Source organism: Macaca mulatta, chromosome 10, assembly GCF_049350105.2.
Source record: "Macaca mulatta isolate MMU2019108-1 chromosome 10, T2T-MMU8v2.0, whole genome shotgun sequence".
Lineage (NCBI taxonomy): Eukaryota > Metazoa > Chordata > Mammalia > Primates > Cercopithecidae > Macaca > Macaca mulatta.
In genome coordinates this window covers 116,263,354-116,283,036 of record NC_133415.1, presented here as the reverse complement: position 1 = coordinate 116,283,036, position 19,683 = coordinate 116,263,354, and the positions used below count along the sequence as shown (strand labels likewise).

Below are 19,683 nucleotides of genomic sequence, written 5' to 3'. Positions count from 1 at the left end.
GCCGGGCGAGGTGGTGGGCGCCTGTAGTCCCAGCTACTCGGGAGGCTGAGGCAGGAGAATGGCGTGAACCCGGGAAGCGGAGCTTGCAGTGAGCTGAGATCCGGCCACTGCACTCCAGCCTGGGTGACAGAGCCAGACTCCGTCTCAAAAAAAAAAAAAAAAAATGTGCTTCCCACCCACACCCTTTCCTGGGATCACGTCCATCCCGAGCGGGGCTTCTGCAGCGTCTGAGGCCACATGTATTATTGTTTTGTTGGCATGAATACTGCAAAAAATAATACATCTTTTAAGACATGAACCCAAACTGTGACTTTGGAAGGAAAAGGTATTTTTGGAGGAAAAAAAAACCACAAAAACCAGGGATTTTTTTTTCCTTCAGAAGTAGGGAAGTGTTTTCTTCTCCAGACGGTGGACACGATGGTGCACCTTCCTCGCTGACCTTGCTTGGGCGCAAGCTCTGCTGCTGGGGACTGCACACAACACCCTGGGTGGTGGCGGTGCCTCAGTTTCCCTGCTCCCGGCCGTGTGCTGTTGCCGGCGCCCAGGACTAACTGTGCTCTCCTCATTTCCAGTAAAGGCAGCCCGTGCAGAGGGCCCCTGTGTGGATGCTGCCCCGGACGCTCTAGGTACCGCGGAACGCGCCGCACGGACTGACCGCTGCTGCACGGCTCCTCTGCCCCTCCCTGCTTACTAGAGGTTCTGGAGGAGCCAGGGGGAGGCTGGCGCCCCAACCCCAATTCTGACCCACCGCCCTCGCGGTGCGGGCTCAGCTCCTTCTATTCCAGCCGACAGCTGCCTGCAGGGCGGAGCTGGGCGAAGGTGGTTCTTCTTGCTCCCCACGCCTGGCGATGTCCTGCACGCAGCTGGAGGGGCCAGCCAGGGGCTCTGAACCCAGCAAGGCGTCCGTGCCTCCTGGGGTCCCCGACTGCTCTTCAGGGAGCGTTCCCCTGGGGCTGTCACTCTAGCACCTCTGCTGCACACCTGAGGACGACTGAGCCTTCCTGGCTGCCTCGCCCGCGGGAGGCAGCTCCGTCTGCGTGTGCCGGGCTCCTCAGGGTCCTGATGCATCAGAAGCCCCAGAAAGCCAGAGGCCCGCGGCTCCCTCTCCCAACAACAGGCCTGGTTTAGGGCAGGTGGAAACAGGACGGGGGAGGAGCCGCCCCCTTTGCACCGTGGGCTCCTGGCCTGCACTGTGACCCGCACCTCCCCTGTCCCTCGTCCCCTGTCTGCTGTGGGGTGTGTGCAGGCCTGCACTGGGGGCCCCTCCCTCCTGGCCAGCACAGCCCAGCAAGGTGGAGGCGGCTGTGTCGTGCTCACGTGGGGCCTCCTTGGCGCGTGCATGCCGCCCGTGGTGCTGGCCTCGGAGGGTTGGTGGGGCTGCATGCTGCCTACCTGTATCCGCGCATGCTCCAGACCCTGCTCCACGGGGGACCCGCAGCCCCCACCTCCCCCGGCCACCCTCTCCCTGCGACTTTGCTCTGCTGCTTGTGTGCTTTGGAGTCGGTGCTTGCGGGCAGACTGTTGGCAGCCTCAGAGAGGGAGACGGGCATGTGGGCTGCCCGGGGCACGGCCTGCTGGGGTTCTAGCAGGATGTTCTGCCTGTCCAGAGCTTCTGTCCAGAGCTTCCGTCCAGGGTGCTTCTGGCCGCATGCTGGTCCCTCAGGGCAGGGGCTGAGGTCAGGCTGCTTGGGGACCAGAGGGTTTGGAAGTGGGGGTGGGACCCCAGGCCAGAGACGACCCGTGGCAGGTCCTGTCCTGCCGCAAGCAGCCCCCACGGGAAGCCCCTTCATCCTCACACTCCCTGGGCATCATTGGTCCAGACACCAGCTGGGCGGGGCTCTGGATGCTCCTCAGCCTCCTGTTTCCTGCAGGCACCGCACATCTGAATTTCCCCACGGGGAGGGAGGGTGGCAGGCAGGGTGGGGGTGGCACTCTCTCCCAGGTGCTTCTTGAGCCTGCCCCAGCCCCGTAAGCGCCAAGCATAGGTGCCACGGACGCCCCTCGCACGCAGAGGGCAGCTCTGGCCGAGGGATCCTCCCAGGCGGGCGTCGGCAGCTTTTTGCGTGTGCTTGTTCCTGGCTTGTGCGCCGAGGGAGGCTCCCGTGAGGCCATGTGCGCTCCTGGCAGCTCAGGCTGGCGGGGTCGGGTGGCTGCAGCATGGAGCCTCACCGGCTGTGCTTGGAGGGTGCAGAGTTTGGGTCATGGTGGAGGTCCAGGGGAGGGAAAGACACGTCCAGGCCCCACCAGCCTCCTCTCCCTGGCAGAGCCTCCCTCACAGATCTGAGGTGGGAGCGGAGCCCGAGACCCGGGACGGCAGGGCCGTGCGGAGGCCAGGGCAGGCTCCTTCCCGCCGGCTCCGTCTTGGGGCAGTGCACGTGGGCTGCGTCCCGGTGGCCCTTGGGACTGTGCTGGCATCGGGTCCAGCAGGGCATGCCTGCCGCTTGTGGGACTGCGGCTCCTCGTGGTGTCGGGGAGGGGGAGTTCCCCACTGGAAAATGGGAAGCAGACGTCACTGGGGCCGGGTCTTCTCTCCTGGGGCCTGCGGAATCCACACCACTCCCTTCCTGCAACTCCCTGCGGACTACGGGGCCTGACCCTTCCTGGCCGGCACGTCTGTGTGGCGGCCTGGGTGTTTGACCCGTTCGTCTCCGAAGCCGCAGGAAGGAATCTGATGCCAATTCCTCAAGCTGTGCCTTTCCCACTGCAAGCCCTCAGCACTGGGCTCTGCCCAGGGACCAGCCAGGGGCAGCCCCGAACCTGCAGTTGGGCCGACCGGCTCTGCCCTCCACCCGGTGCTTTGCCAGCTGCCATGAGAAAGGAGGTGGCTGCTTCTCTCTCTCTTTGGCGACTGGACCTGCCTGGGGTGGAGAGGTGGAGAGAGGAATTGAGTCTTCCAGTGACTCCCACTTGTCCTAAGGCCTGAGCGGGGCCAGGAGGGCCTGTTCCTACCTCTGGAATGGCTCATGCAGTGGAGGAAGAGAAAACATTCCAGACCAGAGTCCCACGGAACCCAGGTGCTCCCCGGCCCCGGTCCGGTGCTCCCCGGCCACCTGTGCTTTTGTTGTTGGGACAGGGACCAGAGGTCGTCGGGACAGAGGCCCCCATGGCACCAGGACTCTGAGCACCCCTGGCCCCTACGGGCACAGCGTGTTGGCCTCAGGCAGTGCAGGGCTGTGGACTCAGGGCTGGGGTCCTGAGCGAGCCTGTACCATCGGCTCCTGATGCCCCCAAGCACGCGCCACCTCGGGGGGTCTCAGCCACTCCGTCTCTGCTTCCCTGAGCGGGCACCACACCCGGGGGCTTCCGTCTCTGCTTCCCCAAGCGGGCACCACACCGGGGGCTTCTTTCTTTCTCTCGGAGACCCGAGTGGGCACAGATGGTCTGGGCGGTCACCTGCTGCCCGGGGGATGGGGTGGGGAGGAGCAGCCAAGCCACCCGCGTGTCCAGGCCGGGCAGATGGGCGCGGTGGGTCTCGTGTCTGTGGCTGGTTATCTCTGTGCCGTCTGGTGGCGTGTCTTTCTGGCTGTGGGTCCGGGGTTGGGGCTGATGGTGGCTGCTGACCGGGACCTCAGTCCCTCGCTGTTGGCTGTGGAGCTGCCGTGGGATCAGTGAGCCCTTGAGGCACTGGGCTTCCTCTCTGAAGTGTGTCAGGGATCTGCTGGGCCTCCCAAGCCGAGGGCTGGTCTCAGGCCCCCGGAACGGTACTCTGGGCCCTGCCCAGAGCCGCCCTGAGAAGTTCCGTGGCTGCTAAGCATGGCTGGGCACGAGCGGGTCCCCAGTTCACGAGAGCCCCACTGTCCTCAAGGGAGCCAGAGGACTCTGATGCTTTCCAGACCTCAGGAGGCCGCATCTGCCGGGTGCATCCCAACCACAGTGACCCCTCCCCTCCCCTCACTGTCGCCCGGAGGACGCTGGAGCTGAAGAACTTGGGTGCAAACCTGTCGCCACGGTCACCAAAAAACTCAGGAGCAAGGCAGGCCCAAGGACCCCCGAGAATATGGAGCTGGAGATCCAGCCAGACACAGCTGCAAATCCTGCTTCACGCCTCGCAGGCCGAGGGGGTGGGCCACAGCACTGCAGCTTCCGAGGCTGCCTCCCCCTGCCCTGGGGCAGGACTTGGACAGTGAGGCTTGTTGCTTGAGGCCCGGCTGGCAGAGGAGCCCCGTTATCCATTCCTTCCTTCCAGAAGCCTGAAGGAGCAGTTCTCTGACGACGCACCTGGTGGGAGGGAAGCCCGACAGGGGAGGCCTGAGCCCTCCCGAAGCCCGTCCCACCAGGCAGTCCCCCGGGTTGGGTGGAAAGGCTGGAGTGTGGCGGAAGAGTCTGCCGCAGACTCGGCCCCCAACGTCCTTCTGTCCCCCGGCCCCTTGACTCTGGGGCAGAAGGAGAGGGACAGGCGGTGGGCGGGCAGGAGGGAGGCTGCTTCCTGGGAGCAGTTACGGGTGTGAAAAGGCCACAGGGGAAACCACGGGTGGGGCCAGGGCAGACAGAGGTGCCCGAAGGAGAGCCGCAGCCCTGGTGTTTGGGACGCCCATTGCCCTGCGTGTCACTGGGTGAGGGGCTGGCGGGACAGCGTGAAGAAGGCACTGGCACCTCACGGTGGTAGCGGAAAGTGATTTAAGAGTCCACAGACATCAACTCCCCCGACACGGCCGAGCTCTGGCCACGCCTGGGCCAGCCGGGGGAGCTTGCCGCCCACCCAGCCTCCCCTCCCTCCCTCCTCCCGCCCGGTGCTGGGTCCCCGTGGCCTCCCCTCCCTCCCTCCTCCCGCCCGGTGCTCGGTCCCCGTGGCATCTGCTCTGAGCCACCTGTGTGGCTGGCTGTTCTTCAGACCTGTGTCTCCCTGCAGCGCGTGGGCGGCGTCGGCCGTGAGCAGACACGGTCTGTGTTCTTTCCAGAGTGACTTCTCTCGCTGTTTTTCTGTCTGTCTGTCTGTCTGTCTGTCGGTTCCCATGGGAGCAGCCAGAAGGTCAGTTTGAAAGATCGTGTCTTCTCCAGCCCCCGAGGCGTAGCTGCCAAGGGGAAGGGGTCCCCGCAGGCCCAGACTGTGCGGCGGTCGCCCAGCGCCGACCAGAGCCTCGAGGACAGCCCCAGCAAGGTGCCCAAGAGCTGGAGCTTCGGGGACCGCAGCCGGGCGCGCCAGGCTTTCCGCATCAAGGGCGCCGCGTCACGGCAGAACTCCGAAGGTGGGTCTGGCCGCGCCGCCCTCTCCGGGGATGGAGGTGGTGCCCGAGCCACTGGGACACCCGGTGGCATCACAGCCTCTTGTGCTTGCTCTTGGAGTGGGAACCCCCATCCTTTCTAAAATTGAGTTACACTCATGCAACCTAAAATTAACAATTTAAAAGTGTAGGAATTCAGTGGCATTTGGCACACTCATGGTGGCATGGTTGCCACCACCTCAGCCTAGTTCCAGAACATTCTCATCAGGAAGGAAACTGCGGCCCCATCAGTGGTCACCCCATTCCCCGCCTCAGCCCCAGCGCCCACCGCTCTCGGGCCGTGTGTGTCCGTGGCTCCTGCATGTGGCCGTCGGGTCTGGCTTCCTTCACTGAGCCTCAGGTGTCAGGCCCGCACCTTCCGCTGTTAACATGTGTGTGTGGATGCACCATGTTCTGTTCATCCGTTGGCCGGGGTGTCCTTTGATGCCCCACGTCGACCACTCCCTGTGGCCACAGGCTGCCGGGGAAGGTCAGCCGGATGCAGAGGGGAGGGTTTCCAGAAAAGCAGGTGCACCCATGGGGCACCCCAGGGAGCCTCAAAGGGCTCCCTGGCGCTCTGTCCAGCTGGTGTGCCCTGCAGGACCCCGGGAATGGGTCTTCCGGCCCCCTCGACCCCTCACGGCCTGTCTCCTTCCCCCCAGAAGCAAGCCTCCCTGGAGAGGACATTGTGGATGACAAGAGCTGCCCCTGCGAGTTTGTGACTGAGGACCTGACCCCGGGCCTCAAAGTCAGCATCAGAGCTGTGTGGTGAGGCCCCTGCCCAGCCGGGAGCCTGGGGGAGTGAGGAGAGGCCTCCCGCTCGGTGGTCCTGCCTCCTGCAGGTGCTCATGGGGCTGGACAGAGCCACCTAGAGACAGGGTCTACCGGGAAAAGAAAGGGCCAAGACACGGCAACCTGGCTGAATGTCCTGGAGTCCACTCTGGGACTCGGGTGGGCTTCGGGTGGGACGCTGGTTCAGCAAGAGGCCTGAGGCCTGGTGCCACCTGGCTTAGGAAGCAGCTCAGCCACTTTGTGCCTGCTGTGGCACGGAGTCCGGGGGGCATGGCCAGGCCTGCAAGCCCCACCTGTCACGGGCATAGCAGGGCCACGAACAGGCCCTTCTGTGTGTAGAGCTGGTGGGAGGCAGACAAGACGGGCAAGTCCAGCCATCTTCAGGGGCCGCGGTCTCAGAGGTGCTGGGAGGGCGACAGGCAGGCAGACGCAGGCCAGCCTGGTGCATGTGGCTGGGGTCTCTGGCCCAGGGCTCACGGCCCCACCCACCCCCTGCAGTGTCATGCGGTTCCTGGTGTCCAAGCGGAAGTTCAAGGAGAGCCTGCGGCCCTACGACGTGATGGACGTCATTGAGCAGTACTCAGCCGGCCACCTGGACATGCTGTCCCGAATCAAGAGCCTGCAGTCCAGGCAAGAGCCTCGCCTGCCTGTCCAGCAGGGGACGAGAGCGGGGTGGGCTTCTGGGACAAAGCCCACTGTGGCCCACGGTGGGAGTGCAGGGGTGTGCGGGGGAGGCCTCCCCCCCACCCGTGTCGGCCTCTGTCAGCTTCTGTTGTGTCTTCACAAAGTCGGTTTTAATATTTCTGTTGTTTCCCCCGTCTTCCCCCATCCACACTGCGGTGGAAAAGTGTGTGCACCTGCGTGTGTGGGTCCCTGAAAACGTGTGTGTGCATGTGTGTGTGTATAAGTCACGCATGCACACGTGTGCTTCCGCACAGGTGTATGTGTGTGGTGTGCACATGTGGCTCTGCTCTGCCATGTATGCACGTGTGTGGGGAGTGCATACATGTGTGTACACATGTGCGCATGTGTGTGCATGTGTGTTGGGGATGGAGTAATTCTGTTGAGACATGAAGCTGCAGGGTTCCCATGGGCCCCGCCAGGCAGCAGTTATGCTATTTGGCACCTTTTCTTCTTCTACCTGCCCTTCTTGGTGTAGGTGTCCCCTAAGTCCACACGTATGCAGCCTCAGGCACATACAAACAGGCATATACACACGAGTGGGTGTTTATGTTGCCTGTAAGGGGGACACACGGCTGTTGGGAGTCTCTCCTGCAGTAGGGGACATGCTCCTGCCTATCAGGGTCCCCTCCCTCTCCCAGGCCCCCCAACCAAGGCTGTAGCAGTTTCCCAGCCCTGGAAGCGAGGCTGGGCCCCTGTTACAGGGAGGAGGCTGGGATGGTCAGGGACAGCCCGGGGTCACAGCCCAACTCCGGGCCTTCCAGCGGAGTGAAGCTCTCCTCTGAGGCAGTCGAGAACCCCAGCCTGGGGCTCCTGCCCAGTCCTGTTTCAGGGGGCCAGGGAAGGGGCGCCTCCAGGCCTTAGCCCACTGCTGCTGTGCAGGGGCTGCCGAGCCATCCCCTGCGCCCCGCTGGGCTCCAGCCGCGAGGCCTCTTTTCCAGCGTCGTCTCTGGAGCAGCGGCCAGCGCTGGCCTCGTGTGCGTGTGCGTGCGCGTGCGGAACACCCTCCTGTCGACTTTTGTGCTTTGTCTCCACATCTCTCTCACTTCAGCTGTTTTTGTTCACCAGGATCTCATCCTAAATTTTCCCTTTCCTTCCCTTCCCTTTCTCTCTGGAAAAACAAACAAACCAAACCAAACAGCCCAAGGACCCCAGGAGTCCTCGGCCGGCTCCTGACAATGCGTTTCACGTTGCCCCGCAGCGGCCTGTCTGGTACCGGCTCCCGCTGCAGGCACCTCCCCTGCACCGCACGCTCCGGGGCGCAGCACCCGGGTCTCCGCAGTGGGGCCTCCCGCCACCGCTCCCGAGTCAAACGCTTTGCTTGAAACACGGGAAGGACTTGGCAAATCCAAGGTCCAGCGAGGTGGCGTCCGCACCCTCTGTGGGAGAGCACCTGTTTTGATGAAGCCTCACTGTTGCTTCTGTTGGGTGTTCCTTCCGTTTCCGCCAGTTCCTGGCCAGCTCCTTCTTTCATGTGGCTTTACGATGCATTTTGCTGGTGTCTCTTTTCTTGTTTACTCTGCCAGGATAGATATGATTGTGGGCCCCCCACCCCCTTCAACTCCCCGGCACAAGAAGTACCCCACCAAAGGACCCACGGCCCCTCCGAGAGAGTCACCCCAGTACTCACCTAGGTTAGGATGCCAGCACCTCTCCGACGTGTCTGTGGAACGGCCGGCCCCTTCGCTCCAGGCCACATGACGGCAGCACCTTGTACCACCCTTTCCCCGGGCCAGAGGGGACGCTCGGGTTTTCTCTGTGCCTGAAAAGGCCACATGAGGGAGAAGGCCCTTCCTCCTCCAGGGCCCCAGGCAGGCTGTGCCCATGTCAGGACTGCCAGGGGCCCCACTGCTCCTCTCGACAAGTGCCCTGGGGAAGCCGGGGGCTCTGGACGCCCTGTGAGACTTCCCTCTGGAGTTGGAGGGCCCCCGGGCAGCACCTCCAGGATCAGATGCCATCAGACCTTCAGGGATGTCCCCCTTGCCCTGCTCCCGCCCCCTGGACAGGCCCCTCCTGGCAGAGGGCCCTCCAGCCTCCCCAGGCACTGACCTGCCCCTCAGCACCTGCCCACGGCGGGGGTGGGCTTGGCCGTGTGCACGGCCCCGTGTGGCTCTGAGCAGGTGGAGCTGCGTGTCTGTGGCTCTTCCCTCTCGTGGAAGATACAGATGGTCACAGCATCTACCCCTTAAGCCACTGGGAAGAAATGTGAGCAAAGGCCTGCCAGGTGCCCGGCACAGACGTGTGCTGAGCAGCTCCGGTGCTGGCTTTCAAGCCGCCAGCATCCTAATTAGTGTTTTTGATAAAGGAGCTGGCGAGAGCCCCAGCCGATGGGCAGAAGAGGCGCGGCCCACGTAAGCTGGCAGAAGCCGATTCTGTAGTGATTAATTCAGACTTTCCAAGGCCTTCCTGCCTCCCAGGGACCATTCAGATGATGGTGGTTCCCCGTCTTCTGGCAAGTCTGATAGGCTGAGGGAGGGCAGAGCCCCCCGGGCAGAGGCCTGGAGGCTGAGCATAGACCCCTGGCCCTCCTGACAGCTCAGGGCAGAGGGTTTCTGGGCACAGCCGATGCCAGTGTCTGGGCAAATGAAGCCCAGGCCTAGGCTGTTGGGGGCAGCGTCCGGGGCAAATCTGACGCCTCCGTCTGTGGTGGGGTTTCTGCCTGTGAGGCTGAGGTTCTGTGCACTGGACACGTCAACCCCGTGCTCCTCGCATGAGAACGGAGTTTCTGGGAGCAGGCAGGGCGTCGTCTGTTACTGCCCAACCCAAGGCAGCCCCAGACAGTGTTTGCAGGGTTCCCTGCTCTGCGGTGCCCCCCAGGCCCAAGGGTGCTGTGCCCTGGGGCTGGTCCTCCGTCCTCCTGTGCCTTGCCACAGGGGACAGCAGTTGGGCGTCCATAGCTGTGAACTCGGTAGGTCCTCTGTCCTCAGGAGACGTAGGTTCACACAGAGAGGGGGCCGGGGGACAGTTGGAGCACTTGCCCCACCTCACGGGGCACTGAGCACTCAAGGATCAAGTCTCCCCCAGTCTGGGGTCCAGGGCAGGAGGGGCACAGGGTCCTCAGAGGAGCCCCCAGCAGCAGCTCCAGGCCGAGCCCGTGGCCAGGGCTCCTATTGGGACTGAGCAGGCGGGCGGCCCGTCATGTGGCAGGGGCGAAGGTGCTGAGCATCTGCCTGGACTGTGTGGACGCCCCGAACACCAGGGACCCCCATCTCCTCCATCGCCACTGGCGTCTGCTCGGAGCCAGAGGGTCCCCTCCCGCTGCCCCTCCCCCGTCCCCTCCCGCCCTCCTGGCCCTATTGCATGAGTCCAGCATGAAGCCCCGCAGAGCATGAGGAGCTGCACTGTGGCCGACGCGAGCCTGAAACTCCCTCTGTTTCTTGCAACAGAAAGAAGAAACCCCCCCCGGCCCACCCTCCCCCCCCGTCAGAGGCAGGTAGGGCAGCCCAGTGGCAGGAAGTGAGGACTCGGCCCCGTCGGGCTGGTGTGGGGCGCTCTTCATGTACCAGGCCCCAGTCCAGAGGAGACTCGGGAGCTTGTGCCCTCGCCTGGGCGGGTCCTGCTCAGCCACACCCTGTCTCGAGCTGCCCTTGTCCAGCTGGACTTTTATAGACTTACTGCAGGGTCTTCGTTTCCAAGTGAGCTCCCATGTAGCTGCAGGCCTCAGCGCACACCCACCGTGGTGGCCCCCGCCAGCCCAGCAGCGGCCATGGCTCTGTGGCTACCAGACTGGTCAGAAGCCCCTGTCCCTGAGGGCAAAGGAGCCTCCCTCCCTTTTTATTGTCATGAGTGACCTATGGCCTCATTGGAGATCAGCTCAGCTGAATTCTGCATCCTGCAGACACATAGGCACACACGCAAATGTGCACAGTCTTGCACAGATGAACACATGCATACGTGTGCACACACAAACTTGTGCAATGCAAGAGGGCACACACAACTGAGGACACACACGTGCAGTATGCACACACCTGGCTGTGCACACACACGTGCAGTATGCACATGCCCAGGTACACATGTGCACACGCACGTGCAGTATGCACACGCCTGGGTACACACGTGCACACACGTGCAGTATGCACACGCCTGGGTACACACGTGCAGTATGCACACACCTGGGTACACACGTGCACACACACATGCAGTATGCACATGCCTGGGTACACACGTGCACACACACGTGCACACACCCTCGCAGCTTTGTCTCCCCTCCTCTGGTTTGTGCGTTGGTTCCTGTGCTGCTCTGTGCCCTCCCTCCTTGTCCTGGTGCATGGAGCTGCAGCTCTCACGCCTTTTCTGCTTCTGTTATCCCCGCCGCAGACATTTAACTCTGTCCCCATCAGACCTGGTGGGGCCGACGGCCTCAGTGGCACATTACGTAGGAGTAAAGCTCCAGGGTGGGCATGGGTAGGGGGAGGGGCATCCTCCGGAGTGGGCTCCAGGCCCTGCAGTGGGAGACCCTCCGTGGGCTGTGGGGTCAATAGGCCTTGAGCAGGGAAGAGGGCGAGCAGGTGGGGCTGGCTGGAGGGAGCCGGGAGCCCACGGAGAGGAGCCAGGCGACTTGGTCCTGGTGGGAGCTTCCTTTACTCCTCGCTAATGTGCCAGGCCCCTCGGGGACAGAGCGGGCAGGAGCAGAACCTCGCAGTGCCGGAAGACGGGCTGAGAACGGGGTGCACCCCGTCCATCTGTCCTGGCACCCGCTGCCCCCTGGTCGGCTCTGGGCTGGGCCTGCAGCCTGGCCCAGGAGGAGAGGGCAGGGGCCCTGCTGCACCCACCCGAACTCATGCTTTGTGGTCTCTGTTCCTGGTAGAGTGGACCAGATTGTGGGGCGGGGCCCAGCGATCACGGACAAGGACCGCACCAAGGGCCCGGCCGAGGCGGAGCTGCCTGAGGACCCCAGCATGATGGGACGGCTTGGGAAGGTGGAGAAGCAGGTGCGAGAGGCTGGGCGGGAGGGGTGCGGGTCTGGAGGGCTGTGGTGCCTGCTGTCCTGGGGCCCTTACTGTCAGCCTGTGGCAGTGTGGGCTTCAAGGGCTGGGTGCCACAGAGGGCTCCTCAAGTCTAGGGGGCACATGCCCCTGTCACCACTGACGGCTGCTCTGTGCAGACCCCTCACACCCCACCGTGAGCCCCCCGCCCCTGGCCTGGGGTGCCTTCCCTCCTGACAGTCCCCAAGAGTCTGCTGCTTCCACGTCCCCTGTAGAATGTGCCAGAAGTTGTACCTGCCTGGCCTTCCTCCTCTCTGTCCTCCTTGCCCGACACCCCAGCCACTGTCTTCTGGGGGTGCATTCTCAGAAACCACCGCAGAGGACCCCTGTTTTGGGGTCTGCGTCTGAGAACTGGGCCTGAGCAGTAAGGGAGGAACTGCCAGGTCCTGCCCTGTGGGGCTTTCCCTGAAGGGGGTTCCACAGTGGGCAGCAGGAGGGCCTGGCTCTGAACACATGCCCCAACCGTGGAGCTGGAGGCTGAGCCCCCAGGGGTCTGGGAAGGAGGAGGAGCTGCTCGGGGGCCTCCTCTTCCTGCTCCTCCAGCTTCCAGGGAGCAGGGGTCCCCCCTCCCTGCACCTCTCCAGTGAGCAGCCCGGGTCCCCCCACCTCCTGGGACCAGCCCAAGTCGACTGACTTCCTGGGAGTGGCCCAGGTCCCCCCATCTCCTAGGACCAGCCTGGGTCCTCCCCACTTCCTGGGACTAGCCTGGGTCCCTCCTGTTTCCTGCCAGCCTGGGTCCCCCCGTTTCCTGGAAGCAGCCCAGGTCCCCCCGTCTCCTGGCACGGGCCCTCGCAGCCCAGCCCAGCAGCCCCTTTTGCAGGTCTTGTCCATGGAGAAGAAGCTGGACTTCCTGGTGAACATCTACATGCAGCGGATGGGCATCCCCCCGACAGAGACTGAGGCCTACTTTGGGGCCAAAGAGCCGGAGCCGGCACCTCCGTACCATAGCCCGGAAGACAGCCGGGAGCACGTCGACAGGCACGGCTGCATCGTCAAGATTGTGCGCTCCAGCAGCTCCACGGGCCAGAAGAACTTCTCGGCGCCCCCGGCTGCGCCCCCTGTCCAGTGTCCGCCCTCCACCTCCTGGCAGCCACAGAGCCACCCGCGCCAGGGCCACGGCACCTCCCCCGTGGGGGACCCTGGCTCCCTGGTGCGCATCCCGCCGCCACCTGCCCACGAGCGGTCACTGTCCGCCTACGGCGGGGGCAACCGCGCCAGCACAGAGTTCCTGAGGCAGGAGGACGCCCCGGGCTGCAGGCCCCCCGAGGGGACTCTGCGGGACAGCGACACGTCCATCTCCATCCCGTCCGTGGACCACGAGGAGCTGGAGCGTTCCTTCAGCGGCTTCAGCATCTCCCAGTCCAAGGAGAACCTGGATGCTCTCAACAGCTGCTACGCGGCCGTGGCGCCTTGTGCCAAAGTCAGGCCCTACATCGCGGAGGGAGAGTCAGACACCGACTCCGACCTCTGTACCCCCTGCGGGCCCCCGCCACGCTCGGCCACCGGCGAGGGCCCCTTTGGTGACGTGGGCTGGGCCGGGCCCAGGAAGTGAGGCAGCGCTGGGCCAGTGGACCCGTCCACGGCCCTCCTCAGCACAGTGCCTCCGAGGTTTTGAGGCAGGAACCCTCTGGGGCCCTTTTGTTACAGTAACTGAGTGTGGCGGGAAGGGTGGGCCCTGGAGGGGCCCATGTGGGCTGAAGGACGGGGCTCCTGGCAGTGACCTTTTACAGAAGTTATTTTCCGACAGGGGCTGGAGGGCCGGGCAGGGCCCTGTGGCTCCAGGAGCAGCGTGCAGCAGTAAGGCCGCCCTGTCCACTCTGCTCAGGGCTGTGGCAGACATCGGCCTGGTGTGAGGAGGGGCGGGAGTGATGACGGGGTGTGGCTGGCATGGCGACGGGCGGGGGATGGTCTCAGGGAGCCAAGCCCAGGGGAGGCACAAGGGGCCTGTTCCATGAGGACCTGTGGGCCTTGGGGCCTGGTGGGATTTCTGGGCAGCTGCGGGTGGGTGTGGCCGGCCACTGCGCGTGGCCTCTGCCCTCGCACCTGGCCTGCCCGGCGGACTTTCCCGTGCCCCACCTCAGGGGTGCCCAATTACAGAGCTATCGATTGGCATCTTCTCCCGTACCTCCTGGGATCTGAGGGATCTTTTGGTGGGAACCAGCCCTGAGGTGGAGACCCTCACTGGCAGCTGAGGAGCAGGTGGGGCCTGGAACCAAATTGGAGCCCAGAGTGGACGTCCAACCCTCTGGTCTTGGCCTCTGGGGGGGAAGGCCCGGCTCACGGTGGGACCAGGGATCCAGCTCTGAAGCGTCTTCAGAAATGGGGTCCTTGGGGGCTCCAGCTGCCTCGCCCTGGCCTTTCCGTGGGTGCGTGAGAGCCAGCAGCACCCCAGCCTCGGAGACCTAGGGGGCAGGACCCCAAGTCTTCCCCTCTCTCCTGACTGCCCTGGTTGGGTGCTGGCACTGGGACACCTGCCTGGTGAGCAGGCCTCACAGTTCTTAGCCAGGGATCTGCCTCACCTTTGTCCACCAATGCCCTGACAGACTTGGGGCAGGGCTGGGCCATGATGCGGTGGGCCAGGAAAGCCTTCACGCCAGCACGGGGCCACCCTCCCCGCCTTTCCGGAGGAAGCCGCCCCCACCTCAGCCCAGCTGAGCGCCCTCCCTGCTCTCCTGCGCCCCTGGAGCTGATGGCCCCTTCTCCACTGACCGATTCCTTAACTGGGCCTCTTGGAGTCTCAGGCCTCAGGGATGCACCATCCCACACCTGTCCTGTTGCGGGCACCGTGGCCCTTGGGGCGGGCGGTTGTGATGGGGGGAGCGAGTCCCTAGCTCCAGACTTAAGCACCAGAGCCCGGGAGCATCTGGCATTGGGGTGATGGCATCGAAGGCGGGCCTGGGCTCCTGGAGAGTGGCCTCCCTGGGAAGGAGCAGGGCTGGGGTCATGGGCACAAATACTCCCAGAGAGCAAGGGCAGGGGAGCCCTGGGCCCGTTTCTCCTTCACCTTCGGGGAGCCCTGGGCCTGCTTCTCCTCCACCTTCGGGAGCCCTGGACCCGTTTCTCCTTCACCTTCGGGGAGCCCTGGGCCTGCTTCTCCTCCACCTTCGGGAGCCCTGGACCCGTTTCTCCTTCACCTTTGGGGAGCCCTGGGCCCGTTTCTCCTTCACCTTCGGGAGCCCTGGGCCCGTTTCTCGTCCACCTTCGTTTTAAGTTCACTTGGCTTGGCTGGGAGGTCCTGAGGCCCTGAGGTCAGCAGGGGAACACATCCTGAGGGAGAGGACTTTGAAAGCAGCATGTGAGGGTCGTACGCCCCTGGCTGGTGGGGGTCCTGGCGCTCAGGGTGTTTGGGGAGCCATGTCTGGCGTCCGTTGTGGGGAGCTGCTACCCTGGCCTCTGTGCCTACCCCCAGCCCAGCCAGGGCACTCCCAGGCCACGTCGTCATTGGGGTGCCTCCGCTGGGCCGTCTCCTTACCCCTCCCTGTGCCGGAGCCTGTCCCAAAAAGGTGCCCATTGGGAGGCCTCAGAAGCCACTGTCCAGGCTCCCACTGCCTGTCTGCTTTGTTCCCAAAGGCAGCGCGTGTGTGGCCTCGGGCCCTGCGGTGGCAAGAAGCATCCCTTCTGGTGTGTTTCCTGGGCAGCGTCTCACGGGCGGTGCCCTTGCTGTCTCCCTTGGGCTGGCTCGAGCCCGGGGACCACATCCCTTCGCCTTCCCATCATGGGACAGGGAATCCCTAGCGGGGCCCACAGGCAGGGGTGTGAGTGCATCCCGCCCAGCGCAGCACCAGCCCCAGCCACCGCTCCCCACGTCCCCAGTTCCCGCTCAGCCACCCGGACTCCAGATCCCGGAGAAGAGAGACCTGGCAGTGGAGGGAGGCTGTGCTGTGTGTCCCCTGCCAGGTGTGGCCCCGCCTGCTCTTTCCTCCCCCCAGGGCCTCTGAGGCATGAGCACCTGGGCACAGGTTGGGGTTCTGCAGGAGGCACAGGTTGGGGTTCTGCAGGATGGGGAAGACAGGCCAATCCCTTCCCTACCAGAAGCTGGCCGCCCAGCAGGAGGGACTGAGGCCAGACTCATGTCCAGCAAGGAGCCTGTGGTGTGTAACCTGGGAAGTCTCTGGTCCCTGGGAAGAGGGAAGGTACACATCCTGGGATGGTTGGGGGGCCCTGTTTTGGGAGACAAGGGGGTAGAGGGTCTCTCTTGGGCCCCCCCAGACTCCAGCCTAAGCAGTGCAGCCACCCCCTGCCCCGGGACCTCACCTCAGAGAAGTGCAGCGGGAAGGAGGCTGGAGGTGGTGCGGCGCCGCCTCGGGTGTCTGCGTGAATGAGCGTGGCCAAGGACTGGTGCCGCCTCATGGCAAAGAGCTCCCACGATGTTTGTTAGAGCGCACATCCCTACATGCCCACTGGCACACACACGTGCTCACACACGCCCGCATACAGACATACGTGCATGCTTGCACACATGCACACACATGTGCACACATGTGCACAGACCACACGTGTATAGACCATGCACTGTACACATATGTGCACACACATTCCTGCATACAGGTATACACATGCACTCTTACATGCACACACATGTATAGGTCACACACAGTACACACATATGCACAAGTACACAGACCACACACAGCACTGACACATGCACACACAAGTGCACAGACCACACAGCACACACATACACACAGACCACGTGCACACACAAGTGCACAGACCACATGGCACACATGCACACACACACACGCATGCGTGCACACTCCTCCCACCTCCAGCATTGGAGCCCTTCTGTCTCTGGTCTTTCTCTTTGACCCTGCTGGGTTTAAGCTGCCTAGGGAGGGGTTACAGGGAGTAATTGTGGCTTTAGGGGTCGTGGTGATGCCGGAATGTCAAGCCCTGTGGTGGGGTATCCGACTGTCTGGGTTCCTGGTCCACAGTGGCAGAGTGCCAGGCAGAGCCCAGTCAGGGTCTTGTGCTGCCCCCGCCCACAGCCTGGCAGCCATCCAGAGGAGGGGCTCTGTCAGATGCCAGGGTGTCCCAGCGTCTGTATGTGTGTTCATCTGGGTCCTGTGTTTGGTCTGCCCTGGAGGTGCTGGGCCCTCCTGGGATGGGTGGCCCAGCCTCGAATCCCAGGCCCTGGCCCAGGCAGGCGCTGCTGCCCATTGTGGTTTCCTGGCCCAGCTTCTCCTTCTTCCTCTGCGTAAAATTGCAGTCCGTGAATCTTCCAGCTGTGACCGCGGCTGGGACACGCTGGGGGAGGGCCCCTCCCACGCCTCCCACGCCTCCCACGCCTCCCGCGCCTCCCACGCCTCCCACACACAGATGTCTGAGCAGGGCAGGTGCCCAACATCCCCCACTGGAGGACACACTGCCCCTCAGCGATGCCCCTAACTTTTGGAGAACCTTGTCTCAAGCCCCCACTTGGAGGCTGGAATCGCCCCAGGCACTGTGAGGGCTTCTCCAGGGGCACCTTCTGAGCTGTGGGTCTGATCACCCCAAGTCCCGCCCGGAGGAGAGGCACAGCCGGGGCGTGCGTTTTAACATTTACCCCCTTCAGGGCTGGAGGTCTGTTTTTCTAGATTCCAGACCCTGCTGCCGGAGAGACCTGCTGCTAGAGAGAAGGGGAGGAAGACCCCAGCTGGGCTCGGTCCCCCACAGTCAGGGACCCCCGTAAAGGACACCCCCTTCTTTCTAGAAAGAACTGGGCCCTGAGCTATTTCTAGTCGCTTCCTAGAAGCCGAAGGAGCCGTGAGAGCTTCGCAGAAACACCCTTGTTGTCCCCACTGCCCCGAGCTGTGAGTGCCGTACGAGCGGAGGCCGGGGCACTGGCGAGATCACAGGTGGACACTGCACAGCCCCAGTGACACAAACCCTTATAGCAAACGTGGTGTGAGAGGGATGGCTCACCAGGCTTGGACCTGCCGTGGAGGGTGCCCGGCAGGGGGCTGAGCTCTGAGGGGTGGGCGCTCAGTGCACGGGTGCCCCCAGTATCCTCTGACCCTGTCCAGTGCCTCCCCCAACCCCCACACCCATGCAGAACTCCCAGGCCACATGTATGTATGTTCAGGGCATGAGGGTGGGGTGGAGAGGCCTGGTCAGGGCCTTTGGGGGCTGCAGGATGGAATGACCACCCGGGGAGCCTGTGTGGCTGTGCTGGGCCAGCCGTCCTGTGTTCCCACCCAGTGGGGCAGGCTCCACCTCGGCCCCAGCAAAGCGCTAAGGAGCAGGACAGACAGCCAGGGCAGCTTCCTGAAGGATGTGGGATGGTGGACTCCGGGGTGGAGGGAATACCCAGGTTCCTGTCCCTCCGGGAGACCTGGAGAAGCTGCACACCCAGAAGCTTTCCGTGAGCCCGGGAGCATGAGCGAATGGGGGTCCCAGTTTGCTGAACTTTGCTGTCTTGTAAGGGTGGGGGCTGATGGCAGATCCAGGAGGAGGTGATGTCACTGAGGAGGTTGTGGGAAATGGTGGAGGAGACGGGAAAGGGCCGCTTGGGAGGGAGGGGCCTCTTCAAAGTTTTAAAAGGCATTTGTGGGGTGGGGTTGAGTGTGCTCTGGGCTTGGACACTTGCTGTGGTGCCCCTGGCTGGCCGAGGAGACTGGCTCTGGCCAGTGGCCCCGTCCTGAGAGGTCCTCAGCATCTGACTCTTGGCCAGGCGCCAGCAAGGAGGGGCCGGTCCCCAGGGCTGCCAGGCAGGCGCATGCACATCGCCATACGCCACACACCAACTCTGCCTGGGTTTTACAAAGTCGTTGCCTTAATGCATGTGGACAGGAACTCCCTGAGGTCACCCCGTGCCCCCTGGCTCTGCCAGGTACGGACGCCCTGGACCCTGCCTCCAGGTGGGGTGGGCGAGGGGCCCAAGGGATGGGCTCCAGAGACAAGCGCAGGGCAGGAGGGGTCTCACAGAGGAGTCTCGCACTGGGGCGCCCAGAGCGGGCGGTCCCGCTGGACGCCATCCCTCTGCCTGGGATCCACTCAGCCCTCGCGCGCCCGCCACGCCCGCGCCCCACGCCATTGCAGTCTGCCATCCTCTGGCCGTGCCGGTGGCTGCAGCTTCCCCATTTGCGCCATTGCCTCTGGCTGTCTGCACTTTTGTTCATGCTCCAAAGAATATTTCATAATGCCTTCAGTACCGACGTACACTTCTGACCATTTTGTATGTGTCCTTGTGCCATAGTGACCAGGCCTTTTTTTGGTGGATGTGTTACCCCGCACACTTCAATCTCAACTTTGTGCACCGTCCGTTTTCTAGGGATAGACGCCCAGGGAATGAACTCTAGTTTTCTAACAGATTAGCCGAGATATTAACTTACACGGACAGGTTGATGCCAGAGCCACAAGAATGCGCCAGTGCGGGTTTGTGGGGGACGTCGGGTGTGGGGTCCTGCGGCCAGGAGGGCGGTGGAAGGTTCTGGGGATCCCTGCTGCCACGGGGACGAGTTCGGACGCCAGGTGGACCTGTGCACTCATTAAAACGCAGTGATTCAACCTGGACAGTGTGTGGCCTCCTCACTCCCACTGTCTCTGGGTGGCCGGTCTGAGGGCCGGGGACTTCTGGCCGATGCTGGGGCTGGGTTGGGTGCGGTGCTGTGGACCGGGTGTGCGGACGGGTGGTCCCTCTCCTCAGGGCACGAAAGAGCTGGGGTGTTGTGGAACAGTGGGGCTGGGGGCCACAGTGGGTGAGGAGCAGGGGCAGCCGGGTCCTAGGGCTCTGGCCAGAGGAGGGGCCACTGTGGTCCCTGGGCTCTCTCTGGGGGTGCCGAGCTCTCCCTCCCGTCTGAGGCCTGCAGCCACCCAGACAGATGCTGGGGCCTGGGCCTGCTCCTGGAGCACCTGCGGTCCATCAGCTCGCCTGGGCAGGATCGCCGGCCACCACGTGTCCACTTGGGTACCTCCTGTTGTTGGCCTGGCCCCTCGTCTGCTTGTCTGTCTCCCTGCCCCCACTCCCTGCCCACATCTTCCTCTGCCCATCTCTGGCCTCTGGACAAGCTCTTCTGCCCCCCACGATCGCTGAGGCCCTCAGC

General features: G+C 63.7%; 1 protein-coding gene across 3 annotated transcripts in view; it reads left to right on the top strand.

Annotated features, from left to right (window-relative positions):
• KCNQ2 (potassium voltage-gated channel subfamily Q member 2) overlaps positions 1-19,147 on the top strand; it is a 71,648-nt gene extending 52,501 nt beyond the window's left edge. The window contains exons 12-17 of one of the 3 annotated variants that reach the window (XM_015148609.3): positions 4,963-5,186; positions 5,864-5,969; positions 6,492-6,623; positions 8,201-8,308; positions 11,482-11,605; positions 12,480-19,147. In XM_015148609.3, the coding sequence (XP_015004095.1) occupies positions 4,963-5,186; positions 5,864-5,969; positions 6,492-6,623; positions 8,201-8,308; positions 11,482-11,605; positions 12,480-13,211 (1,426 nt within the window). In that variant the 3' untranslated portion in view covers positions 13,212-19,147. Of the gene's footprint in view, positions 1-572; positions 627-4,962; positions 5,187-5,863; positions 5,970-6,491; positions 6,624-8,200; positions 8,309-11,481; positions 11,606-12,479 lie in introns of all 3 variants that reach the window. The other 2 variants (XM_015148613.3, XM_077952188.1) reach the window with 2 other exon arrangements.
• The last annotated feature ends 536 nt before the right edge of the window (positions 19,148-19,683 follow it).